Below are 17,066 nucleotides of genomic sequence, written 5' to 3'. Positions count from 1 at the left end.
TGCACAGCAGAGAGTTAGGCATCGTTTATTCCAAAATAGAAAGCTCTAAGGCAAAACAGACAAGAGAAAAGTGAAGATCGCTTCATAAAAAGCAAAACAGACGCAAACGAGGAGCCGAGAGCTCAGCGAGGGCCCACCCAGAGTCACTGCACCCCCCCAGGCTGCATGAAATTAACCATTTCAAGTCTCAACTGTACAAGAGGGATAGAAACCAGATTACTGCACCTACTGACAGACAACTGTTGTACAGTACAATATTACAGATATTCAAACAAGAGGCACCCCAGCTTGTGCAGTAATATCAACATATTGATAAAGAGATTTCAGATCTTTCACTACGTGTGTGTAGTGGCAGGGGGGGGGGGGCAACAGAGGCGGCAGCGCTTAGTCCCAGTCCTTCAGGCAGGCAACAAACAAGGAGTCCAACTTTCCAACTGCTTTTTGTTTTCGACGCAGTAGCATGTACGTGTACATAAATAAAAGTTTAATGCGTGCAAAAAGTCCACTGCTTCCTGTTGATGGAGTTCACGTCTCACCGTGGATGCTGCCCCTCCAGGGGTTCCCAACTCAGACCCTTGTGATTGTGTGATTAGCATAGTGTTCTGGATTGTGCATTTCAGAAAGTGACGCCTACGCTACTACTGTAAAATGATTAAAAGACATAATGTATGGTATACACAATGAGGGTAAAAATCTGAGCACTGCAGTGCGTGACTGTGAGACGACTCTTCAGAGAGCTGCTTTACAGAACCACACGGGTTCTGCAGTTTAGTGTCTTTTTGACCAATTTCATTAAGGGTCACACTTTGTTTTTGTGCTTCTTGGCAAGAATTCTTTAGAAAAGAACGCAGGTAAGGCCTTGTTAGTATTGTAAGTTTAAAACCAATTTAAATAGCAATTTTCTTCAGCATTCAATTCACTTTTCTGTTTTTTAGAAAACTTCAAAGAACCCTGGAAAACAGGGTCACCAGCTTTAATTATGAATCTGTACATAAATATTCCTTACAAAACAGGAGAACACAAAAATGAAACAAAAACACTAATTTCTTATGTTTGTATATAAAAATAAGCATCTCTCCTCTTTTTTTTTTTTTCATTCTCTCCACCTGGACTCAGCCCGGCCGGCAGGGGCCGGCGGGGGCCGGCGAGAGCGCGGAGTCAGTCGTAAGAGTGCGCACATCTACTCAAAACACAAGCATGCAAAAAGTGAAGACAAACCCTTACAGGTACAACTCTAAAGTGTTGGCATCCAAAACGAGAGTTTAACTGGAGACGGGGAGGAGGGGCCGAGAAAAAATCAAAAATCAGTCAACATTTAGTAACGGAGCATACGAACTCGCTTCAGGTGTTTTAACACTTCTTTTTTTCTTCCGTTTGTTTGATTTTAATCTTTTTGAGCTTAAATATACAAAAAAGTGCACTCGCATACATCAACTAAATAATTATAAAACAGTTTCTGAAATGAAACTCCTGATGTACACACACGCAGCATAAACCGCCGTTCAGCAGGGTGGAGGGTTGGAAGAGTGCAGGACCGTTCCCGTTCCGTCCTGTAGCTTTGTGCTCTATGTAAACCTAGTGTGTGTGTGTGTGTGTGTGTACTATGATTCATCGTGTGTCGAGAACGCACATGCATTCTGCAGACCTATTTACGCACGTCTGGTGTGCAGATCGGAGTGTGAGGGAGCGTGTCCCCTACTGCAACGAGTCGCTGTTGTCCAGGCCCAGCCCGGCCATGTCTGCGTCATCGTCCTCGTCTCCGCTGTCCCCCGACTCGTCTTCACTGTGGCCTCCCAGCATCACCTGCTGTACCGCCAGCGTGGCGCCGTCTGACGTCAGGCTCTGCAGACCCTCCACGTTCATGGTCACCATTGTCCCTGGGAATATTAAAAAACACTCTGCATTCAGTTAAAGTCTAATTGGTTGAGGCGAAGTGAACAGACTCACGCTGCAGCCTTCGTGTCATGACGCGCGTCAGCATCTAAACAGGCTGAAGCAACATCTGCATGTGTGTTTACAGGCTGTTTATGTGCTGCAGCTGAGAAGTGTTCCCACCTGCTCGATACGAGGGAAACCTGAGCAGGAGAGCTGATGTTTGCTGGTTCATGTCTGTGGCTCTCGTGTTGTAAATCAGCGCTGTTTGGCGGGCGGAGCAAACCTCTGACTGACTGTATGGAGGCTAGTCCTCCATCTAAACGGAGCCACGAAACAAAAGATGTTCAATATAAATGTCTCCCTTTTGGTTTCTGGTTTTTCCTCAAAGGTGAAGGCAGGACAACTGATTTAAGGAGCAGACGTCTTTGCTGTAGCAGACAAAAAATGTGCACTTTTAATTTTAACGCTCTATGAGGCTTCATTTGTGACAAAGCAGGCTGCTGCTGCTTCTGCTTTCACTCCTCGCTTTATTAACACTGGGCGCTGCCTTTGATGTGTAACTGACAGGATCAATAATTAGAAGGTTAAACCTGTTACCCAACAGGACACGCCTGCCCTCTGGCTGGATTTTAAACATTCAGCGATGTATTAAACCACCAGAGGAAGAAGAATATTTAAATACTTGTGTCAACACACACTTTACTCAGGTGTGCCAGATCTTCAACTTTGACAGTGACACGATCAATAAAACGCTCCCTCACTTCATTTACACTGACTGTGTGCAGGATGTTTGATGAAGATGACTCACAGCAGCTTCACTGTTGCCGCTGTTACAGCTGAGCTCGTCTGCCTCAATCACACAGTGACACACTTTGTTCGAACACTGTTTGAGCTGTTTTAGATCTTTTTAGATTCTATTTCACTTTCATTCGATTACTGCGTACCGTCTGGCATGGTGACTTGCTGGTGAGTGCCTCCGGCTGCGGCGATGGAGTCGGGCCAGAAGCGCTGCAGTGGCCGGTTCTGAGGCGTCTTCTTCTTGGCTTTTGGTGTCTCGGAGGAGCTGGCGTCCAGCATGGGCTGCAGGATCCGCCTCCGTGCATTTATAAACCTGGAGACACAAACCGACGCAGGCTGGTTTGGTTCTGGCTGAATGGGTACTTTCTTGCAGATCTTTACACCTTCAGTCCTGACAGGATGTGACATCATCGTCTCCACCAAACCTGTTTCTCACAGTCTAAGAGGGATATCTAAATGTGGCAAAGCTAGCATCCCAAGTAGAAAGACAGTGAGTTACCTGTATCTACGTTGAGGACTATGACTGTTCTGTGATCCTGAGGTCATTTACTGTTTTTGTTTGTGGGTATGAAAGGAAATAAGACAACAAGCATCCCCGTGGGGGTGGGGGCATGAAGCTTCACGGTGCTGGATTGTGTTTGTGGGCCACCAGGACGCCCAAACTCACCAGTTGTTGACCTGCAGAAGTGTCAGGTTTGTTTGGCTGGCAATCTGTTTCTTTTCATCCTCTGTTGGATACGGGTGCTGCAGAAGAGAACAGAGAAGAAAATGGTGCATGTTTCTTTCAGGACCGACGTGATGAAGAGGCGAACACTTGATGCACAGACTCACCCCGATGTGCTGGAAGAGCCACGAGCGCATGACGTTGGTGGCGTGTTTGGGCAGAACGCCGCGTTTGTTCTTGGTTGAGTTGTCGTCGTGATTAAAGAGGTTCAGGTCCTGGTGAAACTGCAGCTGAAGCTGAGCAGACACACATTCATTCAGACACCTCTCTCTTCCTTCATGTCACCAACACACTTTTCATCTGGATTTGAATCTCTGAACGAACAAAAATCACAGCTGCTGAAAAACAGACGATGTGTTCGAGGGTTTGCTGGAGCTGAATGTGTTACAGCAGGTAACAGGTCACAGCACTGAGGTGAAAATCATTCTCTGTATTGCCGTTATGCTCCAGCAGTTATGAGTTTGGCTGATTTGGAGCCTGTTTTAAATTGTTGCGCAGGTCTAACGATCGCCTCGGGAACAGAAGTGTTTTTCACAAAAAATAATAAAATGTTCTTGCGAACAAACAACATTTGAAATCCTGAAACGCATTTCCCAATCAGGTTTTATCCACCACACGATCTTAAAACAGGAATGCTGTCTTGGCTTCACTGTTACAGGTCAAAGCTCAAATTAAAGAGTGCAGGCTTTAGGATTCACCAAGAAAACGAATGAAAGCTACTTTCCTCTGTAAGAAATGTTGGAATGGAAACCTTACCTGAAGTATTACATATATATATATATATATTTTATTATGAATCGGTCTAATTGATATCTATCTCTGTATTATCCAGCATATTCTGGATAGTTTAAAACTTTCTCAAACAAAATGTAGTTTCATGCTGCAAACACTTTCAGCTATCTATCATCTTTCTATCAGTTTCTGCCCAGAGGTGATTTTATCCAGCAGCCTCACCGTCACAGAGAGAGAGATGCACTACCTGATTGTTTTGGACGCGTATTGTCCCGGGAGACAGAGCCTGTGTTACCACCTGGCCCTGAGGAGTGACGACTGTAACAGGCTGATACACCGTGCCGCCTGGAATAAACACACACACACACACAGCTTTATATAATCTGCTGAGCTGCAGAGACAGCTCTGATCAACGTGCCCCACTGCTACATGACAATGTCTCAGCTGCAGTCTTGACAGTACAGTACCTGAGGGAGGCGTTGTATGCCATGGTGACATACCTGCGACCACCTGGGTGGGGTTGACGGCTGTCACGGTAACATTCCCTTGCTGCAGGGCGGACGCGGGCACCACGATTTGACCCTGGGGACTGATGGTTCCCGACATGGAGCTGGGGGTCTACACAACACAGAGTCACATTATGTGAATGCTAACATTGGTTAGCAGTGAAATGTGCCGACGTGCATTAAAGGCAGTGTCTCACTTCAAAGGCACCAACAGAGCCAACCACTTGTGGCAGTTGGCTCTTGCACCCGGTGATGGTGGTGATGCGTGCAGTCCACCTTTCAGGTCATACCTGAGTCTTGGTGGGCGAGAAGCTCTGGATCTGGCCTTGTACGGGGGAGTACGGGCTTCCCGGGTCGCCACTCAGCAGAGTCTCGCTGTTCATCTTCGTCTTGAGGCAGGCGATGTAGCGGCTGCAGAAGTCCTTACACAGGTCGCTCACCTTCTCCAGCTCCAGCAGGTGGATCCGCAGCACCTGGATGGCTTTCACCATCTACAGGTCGGAGGTGTCAAAAACACAAAGAGGTTCACGGCAGCTCTCACGCTCAGGATTTGGACACTTCGCTCTGACTTTGTGTCTTTCCCTCTGCTGTCCTCTCTCTCTTCTGGCTGCTGTCAGACGAAAAGCTGCTGCTTTCAAGTGTCTGATATTCCCGAACGCCTCACCTGTTACCTCTTACACACTCACTAGCTTGCTGAATTGTTAGCCTCAGTGGCTTCATGCTGTTATCCTGCGTTACTCAGTGCACAACGATGAGGCTGAAAAAAAAAGTGCAGTAATTTGAGGACAAAATAAGAGTTGATTCGGGGGGTTTCTACACTGATATTTTGAGTCATTAACATTTAGGGAACAATCTTATTGAATGGAAAAGTTTTAATACCTTTTTGAAGGAAACTGAATTCAGTGCTTTTTATGACTTTCCAAGGCTTGTGGTCACCCTGTGTTAACATTTGTTGTGTTAACTGATTATTCGGGAGGTTTACTTGTCAACTGTAACATATAAAGGAGGCATCAGAACGACCATCCAGAGCAAAAGTTAAAAAACCAAACGTACAGGTGTGTACTAGAGGTTAAAACATATCAGCAGCAGATCCTTTCAGTAAGAGCCCGAGTTCAAACACAAGGTCAGGTTCGGCTCAATGATCGCAGCATCTGATCGTTCTGTATTCTCATCAACAGGTGGACAGGACGGCATCTCACCGTGCTGCTGAGGTTAAAGGTCACCGAGGTTCCATTTTGTATTTCTTTGTGAAATTCCTCTCGTCCCTGTTTTGGTGCTGTCAACGACGTCAGAGCTAAAAACGTTTTTTCAATTTTCGGTCAATGTTATTCTCCTAAAAAATAAATCTTCAGTAGATACGGATGGGAGCTGAGGATCCAAGAGATACTAAAATTAAATGCCAACCAGTCAAATCCAGCTCTGACTTCCACTCTGTTTAAACCTCTTTTTCTACTTTATGGTATCATGACTTCTTGTTAAAAAACAGCTGTTCTATTCTTTTCTGTTCTTTTCTTTTTGAACAGGTTTGTTTATGATGCCAACTACATCTAAATGCATTCTCAGTGTGTAGGTTCAGTGTGTAACAGGGCTGAGGCGTCTCACCAAGTTGTCGAGTTCAGGGTCCTCGCTGAAGAAGGGTTTGCCCTCCTTCTCCTGACTGCGGACAAAGTTCTCAATGTCCACATCAAAGCTGGCCGAGGTGATGCAGTCAGAGCTCAGCGTGGACTGTTCGCACTTCTCAAACAGCAGGGCCAAGAGAGGGAACAGGGGATGCCTGGGAAGGGTGCGCCCACACGAAACAGTGCGAAATTTCACTCATCAAAATCATATTACACTTTCTCCACAGTAACAGAACATGTACAAAGGCTGCTGTATTAACTGCTTTCTGCATCTCCTGCACATCCGTTCTGAACAGGAGACGACAGCAACATGACTTCACATTTCAACCCAGTGCACCGACACATTCTGGCCAATAAATGAGCTTTTTGTGGCTTTCGGACCATGTGACTGGTTTGTCAGCTGTGACTAGACTGTAAGTGGGCAGTGTGAATACAACAAAAGTGCAACAAACATTTCCACTAGCACATGCGCACACACTTCAAACACCAGGGAGAAATATCAAAGTCACATGAACAAAGGGGAGGGCTTCACAGACTCCATTATATTTTCTTGATGGTTTAGTTTCTGGCCAATCTGAAAGGCATTAAGTCAAGATGGGAAAGAGAAGGACACAAATTTAAGAATAGATGGATGCTGTTCTGGATCTCTGACAAACACACAAGCAAATTAGTTCTACCGATATATGGAGGCTTTGTCTGCGTCCATGGGTGTCTGCGGCTCTGTGGGTGCCGGGCTGGGTGCCTCTGCCAGCGTCCCCTCAATAAACTTCTGCTCCGTATCGCTGTCCACCGTCGCCACACCTTGCATCTGCAGGAAAACAGAAAACACAGACGTGAGAAAAAGAAAATCTTCAGAGTGACAGAAACAGAGATAGAAACTGACAGAAGAGGTGAAGAGAAAGGCGGAGAATGAGAGACATAAAGACATCACGTGAAGACCAAGAGTAGCTGGAGGGCAAAGCTTCACACAGAGCCTCGCTTCAATATGAACCCTCTGGACAGCCACGGTCTGAACAACACTATCAAAAACTATACATTTCTCATACAGGTCTGAATTTAATTTTAAAGGAGTACAAAGACTTACTGTGATCCAAAAAAGAGGTTTTTATAGTGTCATGAGTCGTCAGTCCAGTATCAGTGACTGCGAATCACCAGCAGAGTTTTTTCTTGTTGTTGCACTTAATGAACCTCCAGTGGGCAGATGCACCAAAATGTGTGCTTGCATTCCTTCTTTCCCTCCAGTCTCTTGATATCGCTTTGTGTGGCCAGTATGGTAAGACTACATCCAAACAGGGCTGTGTTACAATCACAATGCAGCCCTAAACACTGGCATATCTGGTGTTATGGTCTGACTGGAACTGAGAATATAATCCAGAACCTGTGTGTACACACCTGTCACTGGATGCATACAAAAGGACACATTAAAATGTGTCTCTAGCCTCTGCAACGCTCCACTTGAAGCGCATTCATACATCAGGAGCCAAGTTTCTCCTCCTTTTCTTTCACATTTTCACACCGTGCCTGCCTACCAGCAGGCCAGGATCCCTTCCAGAGCATAAATCCCATCCCCAACCATGTGACCGAGACCAACAATGACTTAGATTGAGCGCAAACAAGCTAAAAATAATCACTTGCTTGGGGTGGAAAATTTCTCATTAGTCATAGATCGTTCTCAGCTCTCGACACCCCCTAATTTGGCACTTGAATAAAGATGTTTTGTAAGCAATTTACATAAGCACAGACAGACACAAATACTTGGCAGAAAAGGGGATTTAAACTGCATCAGTGTCTCTCATATAGTGATTTATTTGTGGTGGCCTGCCACAGACAGACAGACATGCATGCTGCCGACAGATTACTAAAACTGATGTAACAGCATTAACATTGCCTGTGTTCTAGTATTACATGCATAAAGTGCTTCCCTTTGTTTGGCTATCCAGGCTGACTTGTCACCACTAAAAATAACTGGGGGATCCATGGGCAAACAATACAGAATACTGAAAGTTGTAGCTTGAACCATTTCGGTGTCATTATCGCACACATGCTTGTGGTCCATTGTCTGCAGCCAAGAAGCAAAATAGTGCAGTTCGGCCAACTGGAGCAGGATATGTAGGCCTCACGGTCCCAAACCAAATACCTCCCTCTCACCCACCTGATGCTCTCCCTTTGGGTACTTGTCTATGGAAACCGACTGGGCTGCCATCACGTTCACTGCAGATGCTGCAAACACTGGGGCATTATAGAGAGCAGGGACAGGTGGCCAACCTACACAATACACACATCACAGTTAGACTAGCTTTTAACAGTGTAGCTGTCATGATGTCAGAATGAAAGATTGTTTTTAGCTTTGTGAACTGGGATGGTGTGATTAAAGGAGAACGAACAAGCTTATTTTCATACTACAAAGAACTGTTGAACATTAATATTGATTAATGTGACTTTACGTTGGGTGAGCAAAAACTGAACTGCTAAAACTGACATCCTTATGGTCAAAAATGAACGTGTAGCGTTTGGAGGCCATGAAGGAGGAGAAGCAGAAATAATGACAAAATATATATAACACAAAAAACTCAACAGTTAACTGTTCTGTGCTGGCATATGCAAATACATCTGGGCAAAACACGGGGGAAAGAAAAAAGTAGGAACCTTACATGAACCGCGTTTACTTTATTTCGATAGATCTCGTCACTGTTCATGAACGTATCTGTTCACGCTAATCCTAAAAACAAGAGAAGGTCGATATACCGACCCTGAAGTGTGTTGTTGTAATACTAGTGAGCTTTATGTTAACGTTACCCTGCTACTGCTTTTAACACACCCACCACGATCAACTTAGCTTTTAGCCCCCGTTTTAGCTGCTCGCACCATTTGTGGCGGCAAGGGGGCATAAAAGTTTAAAAAAGCCTTTGGGCTAACAGTAGCTAACTACCCTCTAACTGGGAAAACGTTCGTGTTATTTGTAGACAAAGAAGCTCGGTTGGATTAAGCCTTGATTCACAATCTTTAGCTGACGTTAGCCTGTAATGTTCACGCTACATTTGTTAGCTCCGGAATCCCATCCGAGGTTAACTCAAACGAGCAACCGTCTAGCTAACCAACAGCTAACGTTAGCAAGGGAGCTAACTGTTAACTTAAAAGTGTTTCTCATGCTGGTACGGTGCAGCCAAAATGCAAAGCGCCATATTTAGCAAGGGAATCACTGCCAAAAAAACAAGCTAACCCAGCTAGCTAGCCAGGTACAAAAAAAGACCCCGCTGCGGATTGATACGAAGCGAGCTGTTTGCCCAAATAACAAGACAGCTTCGGTCGCTTTAGCGTTTTTCAATTTACATTTTAAATGAATATGCATTTCTTATAAGTCGTGTACAGTAATTCGACTGCAATGATATTAAGAAGCATTGGCTGCACACTAGGCTAGCCCGGTTGATCCTCAAATCCTTCCCACATTAGTCAATCAATCAAGCAGGGACAGCTGCCCTCTCCTTCCCCTCCCCTCCGCGCTAACATTACAACTGTCGGGCCTCGTTTCTAGCTCTCGCCCTTTGCTTTTCCACAATCCTCCTCTGCCCCCAAAACGCCGACATATTTTTTACCCCCCCTCCCCTGTATACAGATTTTTTTTAATTCTTCCCGGAGCTCTGCCGCTTCTGCTTCCCTTCCAAAAACATCCTCCACTGCCCTGACTCGGTCCGCGCTCCTCGCCCCGGGGCATTTTTGCGTGCGGCCCAGATTGTTTGATTGATAGGGAACGGAAAAAGAGGGATTTTGAGTGACAGCTTACCTGAGTGCCAATCTTCGTCACACTGACAAGCGGCTGCAGCAATCGGGACCCGCAGTTGTCGCGTTGCGTCATCGCGTAAGGGCACGCAGGGGCTCTCGGTTCATGAATATTTATGAGGTAGGCGGAGACATGACGTCCTGCTCCCTCTGCACCCTGCTGGGGCTTTTTGCTTGGCAAACGCTATTCACTGGCCTCATTTACACATTTTCTATGTATATCTCCAGCTTTACACTCCTTTATGCATATTCTGTAATCATATACACACTAATACACAAACATAACAACAGATGCTGATTGTTGTCTCCTAAAAGAATGCATATAGCTGGAATAATTAGGGCATTATGTGCAAGCAGGCAGGCTAAGGGAATGAAAATTGCAATCATTAAAATAGAAACACAGATAAACCACTTGCACACTCAGCTCTATTCAAATGACCCCCCCAAGGCAGAAAAGCAGCAAAAAAGAAGCGTTTGATCTTTGCCTATCCCTTTATATGCATATTCCTTTTTATAAGACAAAACACAATCACACCAGGCAAATACAGGCTGCATTCCTCAGTTGTGTACTTTAATAATATAACATTTTAACAGCAGAATTTCATGCAGATCTGACAGGTGGGAGCATGATCATATGCAAAGAGGTGCAAACAACACTGTCACCATCATCTTTAAACAATAAAACGGTTTGCAGCCAGGCCACATCCACTAGTGTTTGAGTGAGGAGGGCTGAGGGAGACGAAACTTGGCCATCTCTACATCCAGGTCTGCAAATGTGTAGGGGTTGTAGCCGTGGTGCTGGTAGTTTTTGTAAGTGCTGTTATCAAAAGGCTCCTCTGGCTCTGGAGGTGCCGCTGCTGCAGCCTCTGCAGAAGGAGGGGAAGAAACAAAAGGGCATTTAAGAAAGCTGAGTCTGGCACAAAGGTGAGTACACAAATCTTCCTGCTGTTCATGCATTTAAACAGAAATAGCAAAAGGTTAGCCAAATACAATACTGGGTCTGTGTCGTTGTCAGCGTTACTGAGTTTAAGGCAAAAAAAAAAACAGAATTAAGACTTGATGTCAGCAGTTCTGATGAGCTACAAAATAAAAACAAGAATTTGGCTTGCTTTGTAAATATTTTAAAAGATTTTTGAAGCGACGGCGCATTTACATATTCACACATGCTGACAAAGGTGGTTTATGGTGGGACATTTCCTATGGCGGCAGGCCACATTACCCCCAACAGAGTGTGGAGACACACTGGTGTGAAAAGCCTCAAAGATCGTGTTTGTGAGGGGAAACCATGTGAAGGTGAACGTGCTTGCAGCCAGTAAAGACGGCCCATACTAGAGAAGTGCTGGCAGAGGCACGCATGAAATGGATTTTTAAAAAGGGGCAACGAGTCAAAGTGGGAGTGTGTTGGAAACTTTGATTAAACAGCAGTGCATAATGTTCTTTAAATTCCAATTTACTTTTACATCTAAATCCGTCTGGAAAACCCCTTATCATGAGACAGAGACAAAAATCTTCAACATCCACAATCACAGAGGAAAGACACATTTACAGTTTTCATTAATCAACACCAAAGGCTTTCAGGTGAAAAACAGATTTACAAAGTTAAAAAAACGGAGGAAAGAAATGAGCAAGTGGTGAAATTAAAGAGCAGGATGAGGAGGGGGCTGTTCCAGGAGGCAGAATTACCCAGTTGGTCAGAGAAGTGTTGAAAGGGCTGCAGTTACAGGAACGTTAAGGATCAGAATCTGTGAGATCCACTGAACTTGTGATTTTTAAAAACATTTCTGTAACTGTGAGATCCTGCTTCCTGAAAAACCTCCACTGACTCCAACCACTCCCAGCTTCTGCCCGTCCAGCTGCTGTCAGAACAGGAGGCCTCAGAGAAACGTCTTCAGTGTAACTGTGCGCTCTAACATTACTGTTAGCAGTAGCATTACCTGGCACAATGAAACCAAACAACTACATCGTTACCTGTAACCTTAACATTATCACACAAACCCTGTAACCCATATTTCACACAAACAGATGAAATAAATGAGCCAAACCGAGCAATTTATCATAAAGCGTAAAGTCTGAGAGAAATATTCTGGGAGTGAAGATGGATTTGGCAACAGTGAGGAAGCTAAGTGAGAAGGACTGAAAGAAAGCTAGAAGCAGGAACATGAGCAGGGTAAGTGTCACAGTATGCAACAAGCAATATCACCTTCATCGTGCATCGACTGCATCGCCAGAGATGTGTGGGCGGATCAAAGACAGACAAGTCTAAACTTCAACTTGCAGGATGCAAGCAAAGGCAATGTTCAGGGAACAGAAAAATGTGGAAGGAAAGGGAAAGCACCAAAAAGCCCTGTGAGCATGGTTAAAATGCAGGGACACTACACCCAGCTCATGCAAAACAACCAAACTAATGAAACTAAGGCAGTGAGGCTTCATCACAGCAGCCAGTGAGGTCACAGCGATGGAGCAAAGGTTAACAAAAAGAATGATAATTAAAAACAGCAACTACTGTGAGTGACACCTGGTTAACACCTCAGCAGTACACAGAATGTGTTACAAAGAATAGACAGAAAAGTATGGTCATCTGTGGGGGCTCAAAGGTCCACAAAAAAAGACAGGGAGAGGTAGAGATCTGGGGGATAGGGTGGTGTAGTGTGTACCCTCAGATGGTTCAATTGGGGCCTCCGCCTGCAGCTCCTCTCCTGCAGCTTCCGCTACGACTGGAGCAGGGTCCACCAGCTCCTCTGCGCTCTCCACAGGGGCAGAGACTTCAGCTGCAGCCTCAGCAGCCACTTCAGCTTCCACAGGGACAGCTTGAACAGCTTCCACAGGCTCTGCAGCTTCCACAGGGACAGCTTGAACAGCTTCCACAGGGGCGGCGTCTGCGAGGGCTTCAGCAGAGGAAGGCTCTGTGGTTTCTACAGGAGTGTCAGTCTGGGCTTTTTCTGGAGTTGCAGCTGGAGTTTCTACTTGGGCCTCAGGAACAACAGGAGATGGAACGTCTTCTATGACTTCTGGACTTGGTTCCACTGCTTCAGCTGAAACTTCTGGGCTGGTCACAGTGCCCTCTGCAGCATCTTCGGCGGCAGTGCAGACCTCAGGAGCGGAGTCAACTAACTCCTCAGCGCTAACACTGGGTGCCTTCCCGGGAGCTTCTGTGGGCGCTGCTGCTGCTGGAGCAGCCTGCTGTACAGCCTCAGCAACAGAGGCAACAGTAGCTTCAGGTTCTGGTGGAACTTCCTCCTGAGCTTCAATAGGGTCTTCCTTCACTTCAGCTGCAGCCTCAGCAGCCACTTCAGCTTCTAAAGGCTCTGATGTGACCTCCTGGACTTCTGCTTCTCCTTTCACAGTGGATTCTGACACCTCTGGTGGTGAGCTCTTGGTTTCAGTTTTCAACTCTGACTTCTCGTCCTCAGAGTCAGAGTCAGAGTCAGAGTCACTGGATGAGGAGGAGGATGACCCATCAGCAACTGGATCACCATGCTCAGAGGAGGCTGCAGCAGCTGGCACTGCATCATCTGTGGTGGAGGCAGCAACTGGAGTGTCGTCTGTTGTTGTGGTCTTACTGCTTGCATCCACCAGGGGCTCAGCAGCTGTGGGAGCTGCGTCAGTTACAGGTGGAGCTGTGTCAGCGATAGCCTGAGCAGTGTCAGGGTCAGGAGCTGGAGCTGGAGCCTCTGTTGCCTCTGGCTCGGCTACAGCTGGTTCACAGGCAGCAGTGACGGGCGCTGTAGCTGTTGCAGCTATAGTAGCTTCGTAGGAGGTGGGGGGGCTGGCCACTGCTTCAGTTACATCTACAGACTGTGCTGGGAAAACTCCAGGCTCTGAAAGTTTAACTGGGAAGGCAACTGCGGTCTTGTAGGCTAACAAGGTTGCTCTCTCATCTGGAGCCTCTGCTGCTGAGGAAAATGGCAAATGGAACAACAGCAGTTAAAAAACACCAAACATTCAGAGTAAAGTGATATGACTTCCAAAGGGGATCAAAGTTCCCTAAAACTTTCTTGCTTTCCTGGAGTTTTCCACATTTTATTTCAAAAACTGAAAGAATTACAGCAACACAACATTCAACGTGAACTTACTGTTAACCTTTATACTGTATTCCTAATCACAATCAGCAACGCTTTTAGTAAACTTAATTTTAACTGTGAATTATTCTGGATGGAATGAATGACTGAAAGAAACCTTTTGGCACATTAGACCTGATGGCACTGCAGGAGAGGAGCTACATGTTAAGCTTTAAAATCAGTTTAAATACAAATAAAGGTTAAGGATGGGTGAAACATCATTAATAAACAACAGCAACCACTTAGCAAAACTCTAAACCAGGGGTGGGGAACATCCGTTTGATCCGGCCTGCAAGGTAATTCAGAAATCCAAAAAAATTCTCCAGACAGCAATTACTTTTTTCTGCGACAAAAGAAAATAAGTGAGAATAGCAGAATAACTTGTCCTCCCGGGTGGTCCCTGAAGGCAACACGCACATAGCGGTTGATGTCACGTCAATGCATCATAACGACTGTCAAGAAAAGGGAAAATAGTTGCACAGTGATGTGTTTTTCAAGAGAAATGGACAAATGGTATTTTCTGACAAAGTAAAAGAAAAGCCAATGTGTCTGATAGTTTGCAGGGACGAGCTCAAAGTGATGAAAAAGGTCGATCTTAAGAGTCATTCCAGCTACAAACATGCTAAACTGGACGAGCTGCAGGACAGATGTGCAGATAAAGTTAACGCTCTTCGGAGGAGTTTTATGCTGGTTTATGCAGGTTTGTGCTGAGCAAGCTAAGAAGCTGAAACCTCATTCAGAAGGAGGATCTGTGAAGGAGCCTTGTTGCTGCTGTGGAGCTGCGAGCACCAGACAAAGTCACACTGTTTCAAGGTGTCAGTTTGTCTGGAATAGTTCATGAAGGTGAAGGAAAACATGACGTGGAAACTCAGTGATAAAAGATGAAATGGCCTTTGATAGGAAAAAGGTTCCCCACACCCGCTCTAAACACTAAAATGTCAACCTTTATAAAGCGAACAGAATCAAATGGCCTTACTCTTACTTGCAGCCTTTGTCTTTTTCGCCGGCTTTGGGGGCGCTACAGCCTCAGTGCAGAACGAAGCAGCTGATCGGCTCCTCAGGACGCCCCAGCTCTCCAACTGGAGACACTGCACAAGAGCACAGAAACATTATGGTATGAGTAACAAACATACAAAGACAATCAGCCTTCAGCATGGAAACTGACAAGAGACATAAAAGGAGTGATGCAAAGAGACTGGACTAGTTAAGAGCCGTGTGTTCTAATTCTTTGAAATTCCACACAGAGATCAACAAGAGCTTTTTGGGCTGATGAAGTGAAGCACAGGCCATATGTTAGCCATCACTGTGTGCCACCTGGGCTAAGAGAGTCAGCTACATACACAGTGTGCAGTGCAGATAAACCAGAACCTTAAAATAATTTAGCTTGACAAACAGCAAGGAAATGTTATTGTAATATTATATAAAATGTATTTAGATCAAGTCCAACCACAAACATGAGCATCTTCTTTCTACATGAGAATAATCAGATACAATAATGCAGTTATTTGCTGTTATTGTCCTTCTGGGGTTGTTTTCAAATACAGAAAAGTCTAATAACTCCAAATCAACTTAGTTTACTTTGGAAAAATAGATTTTATCACACAGGTTTCTATTCACTGCCAGACACTGTAGGAGTCATGTGACGTGCTGGATTCAGGTGTTAGCTGCGTGGTTGCTTTCACTCAGTATTTGCTGTAATTTACTGGAACTCTTTCTTCGACTCTGCTGTTGTCATCATACCTGAAATGTTGCACAGCTGTTCTGGCCTTGTGTGCTTTGGGTGGGGACTGAGGCTGGATGATGGCTAGTTCAAAGCTTTTGTTATGGCGAGTGGCACCAAGGGTTGGGTGATATGATGATTCATACTGTGGAAATATTTAACTGACTTTTTTTTCCTATTGTTTACACAGAGGATCCTTTTAACAGCTCTTCCTCTTCCTTAGTGTTTTTGATGACATCTAACTGGTCACAAAAGGAGGATAAATACGCCGACTCTACGTCAGCTTGAGTGGAAGCTCCAGTTAAATAAATGCAATGTCTGGGTGGACAGTGTTGCACATCAATAAGCCACACTGTTTGTGGCAATCGAGTATTTAAATGCATCCTGAATAAGTGTGATGAAGTAACTTCGCAGCGACTGTAACACAGGTGGATTCTGGCTGCCACTCATATTTACATCAGTCCACCTGAGCTTGAATCACTTTCTGATGCCATGACTGAACTTGATACAGCTTAAAGCTGCCGGGAGATTTCCCAAGATGCATGAGCTCCTCCCTGTGCATCCTCTCATCAAATTAATGCATGTTACTAACTCGACATCTCTGTCCTGTAGTTTTATTTCTCGTCTCTCCGCTCCTGTTGCAGGTGTCTCTGCCTCCGGAGCTGCTCCTCCTGGCCCCATGTTCATGCTCAACACCCACTACTTCATGACCGAAACTTACCTCAATGTGGTGAACAGGAAATTAAACTAACACAAAAGTACTAAATTAGCTAATTAGAAAACATATAAAGGCTCAGTGTGTTGTTCGGCTTCTTGCGCTTGTTGTTGTTGAACTAACGCAGCTAGCTTGTGGTCGTGTATAGGAGCTGTGATTGGCCTCTTTAAACCGGAAGCTTTCAGCATTAAAATTTTAAGCTGAAGATGGTTATAAAATAGTTATGATGAGGTGTACCAGCCCAGAGGGACGTCAGGTGTGGTTAAAGTCAGAGAGCTACCGTCTGTGCCCTTCTGCTCGGGGGTGGGATCATACGGACGCGTCTCGGGTCATTGCGAACCAGAAACGCGCCTGCTGACAACTGTCGCGCTCGCTGTCTTCAATAAACCGTACGCTGATCTCTATTATTCACTTATCATCAAAACACAACACATGTAAATCTTTTGAGTGACAACTCAGTTGATATTACCTTGAGGGAACCGAGTCGCCCTAACCGCAGCAGGGAGGCCGCCATTTTGAGTTCCCAGTGTTATGCTCCGGGC

At 45.3% G+C, this 17,066-nt stretch overlaps 2 protein-coding genes across 8 annotated transcripts; both read right to left on the bottom strand.

The window, feature by feature from the left end:
* Positions 1-9: 9 nt before the first annotated feature.
* Positions 10-10,077, bottom strand: pknox1.1 (pbx/knotted 1 homeobox 1.1). 4 transcript variants are annotated; one of them, XM_041950881.1, is made up of 11 exons: positions 10,036-10,077; positions 8,407-8,519; positions 6,932-7,062; positions 6,238-6,409; positions 4,926-5,126; positions 4,597-4,747; positions 4,377-4,474; positions 3,505-3,633; positions 3,341-3,417; positions 2,820-2,986; positions 10-1,877 (listed from the first exon to the last, which is right to left on the bottom strand). In XM_041950881.1, exons 2-11 carry the CDS (start codon positions 8,455-8,457, stop codon positions 1,696-1,698), a joined length of 1,359 nt encoding a protein of 452 aa, XP_041806815.1. In that variant the 5' UTR covers positions 8,458-8,519; positions 10,036-10,077; the 3' UTR covers positions 10-1,695. The 4 variants fall into 4 exon arrangements, with proteins under 4 accessions (XP_041806815.1, XP_041806812.1, XP_041806814.1 ...); XM_041950878.1 differs by lacking the exon at positions 10,036-10,077 and adding an exon at positions 8,699-9,752; XM_041950880.1 differs by lacking the exon at positions 10,036-10,077 and adding an exon at positions 8,906-9,750.
* Positions 10,078-10,576: 499 nt separating this feature from the next.
* ndufv3 (NADH:ubiquinone oxidoreductase subunit V3) lies at positions 10,577-17,066 on the bottom strand. Of its 4 annotated transcripts, none has more exons than XM_041950641.1 (4): positions 16,994-17,066; positions 15,066-15,177; positions 12,686-13,924; positions 10,577-10,897 (listed from the first exon to the last, which is right to left on the bottom strand). In XM_041950641.1, exons 1-4 carry the CDS (start codon positions 17,036-17,038, stop codon positions 10,740-10,742), a joined length of 1,554 nt encoding a protein of 517 aa, XP_041806575.1. In that variant the 5' UTR covers positions 17,039-17,066; the 3' UTR covers positions 10,577-10,739. The 4 variants fall into 4 exon arrangements, with proteins under 4 accessions (XP_041806575.1, XP_041806576.1, XP_041806577.1 ...); XM_041950642.1 differs by having other exon boundaries at positions 12,686-13,921; XM_041950643.1 differs by having other exon boundaries at positions 15,072-15,177.

The sequence above is a fragment of the Chelmon rostratus genome, chromosome 13, assembly GCF_017976325.1.
Source record: "Chelmon rostratus isolate fCheRos1 chromosome 13, fCheRos1.pri, whole genome shotgun sequence".
Classification (NCBI taxonomy): domain Eukaryota; kingdom Metazoa; phylum Chordata; class Actinopteri; order Chaetodontiformes; family Chaetodontidae; genus Chelmon; species Chelmon rostratus.
The sequence above is the reverse complement of the archived record's forward strand: the minus strand, read 5'-3'. Positions and strand labels throughout refer to the sequence as shown.